The sequence below is a fragment of the Pteropus medius genome, unplaced genomic scaffold, assembly GCF_902729225.1.
Source record: "Pteropus medius unplaced genomic scaffold, Ma_sr-lr_union100, whole genome shotgun sequence".
In the NCBI taxonomy this organism is placed as follows: Eukaryota; Metazoa; Chordata; class Mammalia; order Chiroptera; family Pteropodidae; genus Pteropus; species Pteropus medius.
In genome coordinates this window covers 34555460-34559979 of record NW_024354875.1, presented here as the reverse complement: position 1 = coordinate 34559979, position 4520 = coordinate 34555460, and the positions used below count along the sequence as shown (strand labels likewise).

General features: G+C 41.4%; 1 protein-coding gene across 1 annotated transcript; it reads left to right on the top strand.

Moving 5' to 3' along the window:
• The first annotated feature begins 648 nt into the window (after positions 1 to 648).
• ATP5MC3 (ATP synthase membrane subunit c locus 3) lies at positions 649 to 3957 on the top strand. Its single transcript, XM_039855299.1, has 5 exons — positions 649 to 807; positions 994 to 1105; positions 2290 to 2367; positions 2856 to 3049; positions 3698 to 3957. Exons 2-5 carry the CDS (start codon positions 1067 to 1069, stop codon positions 3810 to 3812), a joined length of 426 nt encoding a protein of 141 aa, XP_039711233.1. The 5' UTR covers positions 649 to 807; positions 994 to 1066; the 3' UTR covers positions 3813 to 3957.
• The last annotated feature ends 563 nt before the right edge of the window (positions 3958 to 4520 follow it).

The window sequence follows — 4520 nt, the reverse complement described above, 5'->3', positions numbered from 1 at the left end:
CTGGGTTGATGTCATCCCACGCCAGGGCTCTTGGTTAAGAGGGCTGGATTTCTGTTCCAGCTATCCCTTCATTTGGGCATACTAGATGTCAAATCTTTTATGTTGACTTGCATCACTTCCAGTAGTCATTTATTGGAATTATTAAGTCAAATTCACAGAATTCAGTTTGGTAAGAGTCATCTTTTTCTGAGACATTTCTATATTTATCTGAAGAAAATTATTAGTCCAAAATTACCAAAAACCGGTGTTAAAGTTGGATAGGTTTTGAAAATAGACTTTCCAGATTCCTTTAGAGAAATGTATTCACTTTGCTAGGGACCTTAATTCTTCTGCCAAGTAGTGAGTGAACGTCTTCTACACACAGACACAGACACACACACACACACACACGTCCTATTTCACAGAAGAGAATGACAAGAAAGGGGAACCCTCTATCAAAGAGCAACTAATACAAAGCCAAATTTCAGAAGGTATCAACTGAAAGAATAAGTAGCACTTTCCTCCGGCGAGCTCAGATCAAGACCTGTTCAGTTCTCTCTGCCAAGACTACTTTTCAATTTCTTCTTTTTGTCTCTCTTTACCAAACCCTGTCTACCAGCCCGTCATTAGATGGCTGTTGGTGTCCTTCCCAACTGGTTACCAATAAAGTTGTTACAAAGTGACCTTGAGCGTCTTCCCTACTGCACCAATTCCCCGCCTTCTCCATCCGGGTGCCGCGGCGCGGATAAGAGTCGGACCGCGCCTGCGCGCCCAGCCCCACTCCTTCGACCTCTGCCGCCGCCACCGCCGCCGCCACCTCCCGGGACGGTAAGCCGAGGGCGCCCAAGCAGGGCCTGGCCGGGCAGAGCAACGCCCATAGGGACCCATTCATTCGGCTAGCGCCAGGCTGGGCGCGGGGCCCAAGCCGACGGCGTGCACAGGTGCCCGCGGGACCTTGAGGGGAAAGACAGGCCCTCGGAGGGCACTTGACCTTAAGCCTCTTTGCCTCCTCAGAGAGGAAGCGGGAGAGGAAGCCACATCGCCGGTCACCCAAGTCCTCCAGCCGCGCCGCCCCGAGGAGTGTAAGATGTTCGCCTGCGCCAAGCTTTCCTGCACCTCCGCTCTGGTGCGTAGCACATGCTGGGCCGGGAACTGAAGGCCGGATGTCTTGCCCTGGAGCGTCCACGTTGTTGAATGGGGCACCTCCGGGCGGCGCACACCGCCAGTTCGAGGCAGCTCTCTCCTCACCCTTGAATCTCTGTGTCCTTTTCTTCCTTTTCTCTTAATCCTGGGGCGTCTCACTCCGCTCCTTCCTCCCCAGGGCGATGGAGGGCAGCCGAGGCCTAGCTGTCAGGCCCCTCGCGGTGTAGGTCAAACCCTCCTTGCCCCTCCCCCACCTCCTCGGTCACTCTAGTGAGTTGGGGTCGACGCTAAGGTTGGGGTGATGTGAACGATGTGTAGGGGCTGCCGAGGCCTAGCTTAGTTCCCCGCAGCAGCGCTGTCCATTTGCCTATCTGTAGGTCAAACTCGCTGCTGCAGAGGGAGGGACTTTGCCTCACCCTGTGTGGGTGGCTGAAAGTCTTTCTTCTGCTTCTGGAATGTTATTTCCATAACCATTTTGGAGGTTTTAGGTGAAGTGAAGATCTGGGGGATTTGTCTTAGAGAATCAGATCTCGGTTCGGAAGGGATTTTTGGTGACCTTAGTTTAGTGGACATTCAAGGGCAGGCAGAGCAGCTGGACTGGAAAAGACAGTCCTTATGTCTTTGTGTCCTTATGGTCAGGGTATTTCACCGATTATGTTTACTCTGATGGAGAATTGCTTAAACTGCCTTTTAATTTTATGATGAATGGACATATAGGAATACCTTGGAAATGATGGGAGCTCATTGATGATGGGCTATTTTAAATGACAAGCTTTTATAGTGACACTTGTTGGCCCACTTAAACTTGCCAAAGAATGTGGGGTATTTTTTTGCCATTTTTCTCATCCGAATTGTGGCACTACAATAATTGAAATTTTAAAAGCAATACTTATTCTTTTTAACTAATTGTTCTTAGAAGTTTTGTTCATTGTGTTACAAGTAGCTTATGAAGCAAGCTTTCCAATTTCATTAGCACTATAACTTTAGAACTATTAAAATTGCTTCATGTATTGAAAATGACCAAACAGCCTAGTGCCAATATAGAAAAGTCATGAACTTTCTGATTCATTTTTGCTGCTTGCTTTTTTTTTTAGAACTCATGGTGCAGGAAGAGTCATCAAAGTGTTATCTGTATTCTTATTATGTGGAATCTTTTTTCCTTAATAGATCCGAGCTGGATCCAGAGTTGCATACAGACCAATTTCTGCATCAGTGTTATCTCGACCAGAGGCTAGGACTGGAGAGGTAATAGTAACAATAGAAATTAAGTGACACTCTTAAGTAAGTCTTATGGTTTTGATTAAAGTGAAGGGGGTGGGAAAAAAAACCCTCATTAATGAATGGTTTGAAGGGAATCCTTTCCATCTTTTTATCCAAAAGAATGTGCAGAAGATGAACCAATGAAATAAACTTCTGTATCCAAAACTTATCCACCTGCGTTGGCTAAGAAATATAGTCAGTATGTATATTTAAATATATAGGCTTGAGTTACCAATAAAAAAGTATATGTACATATACTGTTTCTTAATTTTCAACCTTTTCAGAATGTAAATATTATTCCTACAAGACTAGAATTATTCTAAGCCCTTGATTTTTTTCCTATTGTGCCACACCACCTCCTATTTAAACTCGGCTACAAAATAGAGAAGTAGTAATCATTTTGATGGTATAGTAATTAAAATAGCTAACTGTGATTACTGATTTGACCTTTGCCTTTATTTCCTGTTCTCTAGAGCACTACTGTATTTAATGGGGCCCAACATGGTTCGTCTCAGCTAATCCAAAGGGAGTTTCAGACCAGTGCAATCAGCAGAGACATTGATACTGCTGCCAAATTTATTGGTGCAGGGGCTGCAACAGTAGGAGTGGCTGGCTCTGGTGCTGGTATTGGAACAGTCTTTGGCAGCCTTATCATCGGTTATGCCAGGTAATTTCCATTGTCAAATAAGCTAGTTTAAGAGCACGCTTGAAATAGTTGGAAATTTAGAAAACTAGTGAAATAGCAGCTACTTGGTATTAAGTACCTACTCTGTATCTTGCAGTATATTTTGAAGGCTTTGGCATGCATGATCTCACTTAACTCACTTAGAAATATACTCCAGTTTATCACAACAACACCCCTTAGAAATATACTCCAGTTTATCATATACCTATGAAGGACTAGAGACTTCACAGACTGTGCTGTTACTTGTTAAGCTATTATTGGGAATATACTAGAGGACATTCTTCAAAAGTATCAATTTCCATTTTATTATATAAGGCTTTATTTTTAAACTATCAGATCTTAAAAAATACAGAACATACTTTCACAGGGATAAGAAGAATGTCAGAACCCCTCAAAATGGTTGAAGACTTAACTGTTTATACTGACATACAGAGACAGCTGTCTGCCTTTCCCCCATATGATTAGGATTGAGAAAGGAATGTCAAAGGCCAAAGCAAAAACAATCTAGGCACTCTTCCACTACTTTCCAGTGTACAGAGATCCTCTAGTAATCTGATATTTTAACATTTACCAAAACCATATTGAAATTCAAATAATATTTCAAAGTAACAAATGTGTTGTCTCTTTTAGAAACCCTTCGCTGAAACAGCAGCTGTTCTCATATGCTATCCTGGGATTTGCCTTGTCTGAAGCTATGGGTCTCTTTTGTTTGATGGTTGCTTTCTTGATTTTGTTTGCCATGTAACAGAAATTATTGCTTGAAATATTGGCATTCATATTAATTACGGATGTAATTCTGTGTATCTTACTGTGACTCCGAAAACCGTAATATTGGTTTCATGGAAATATATGTTATTTCCAAAGTCATTTCATTAAAGATGAAACTTTAATTTTTGCTGTGATTTGTACTTATCGAAATTTAGATCATCACAGAGAAGGACATGCATTCAGGCAGATGCTGTACAAGTCAGAGGGAACTATAGCAGTTGCCTCACTGATGAAAAAGATCCTAATGTAATTTTTATGGTAACTCTTTTATATAGTGTTCTGCACATTGTAAATTATAGGGCCTTTGTTTATTTATTAAAGGAGATATTTGAGTGCTTTGAGCTTCTATGAAATATGATTAATTAAATCAAGATAGTTAATTGCACAAGATGGTTTTGTTTTTAAGGGTTAAAAGGAATTCAATTCTAGGAAGCAGGATCATCTTCTAAGATTAACTTGGCCAGTCTTTCACAGCTAGATCTAAAAATCATGTCAGCTTTTTAGGAATTGAAGCTTTGTTAAATAGAAGTAAAAGGCAATTTTTGCATTTCAGTGAGTCTACATTAAGCAATTATGTGTCTATGATGAATCTTATCTGTCTTTTAAGAAAAAGCTCAATATAGGAGCTCGTTTCTTGCTTAAACAAGGCTCTCCTTAAAAACCAGATATCAAAAAGTAAACTGAA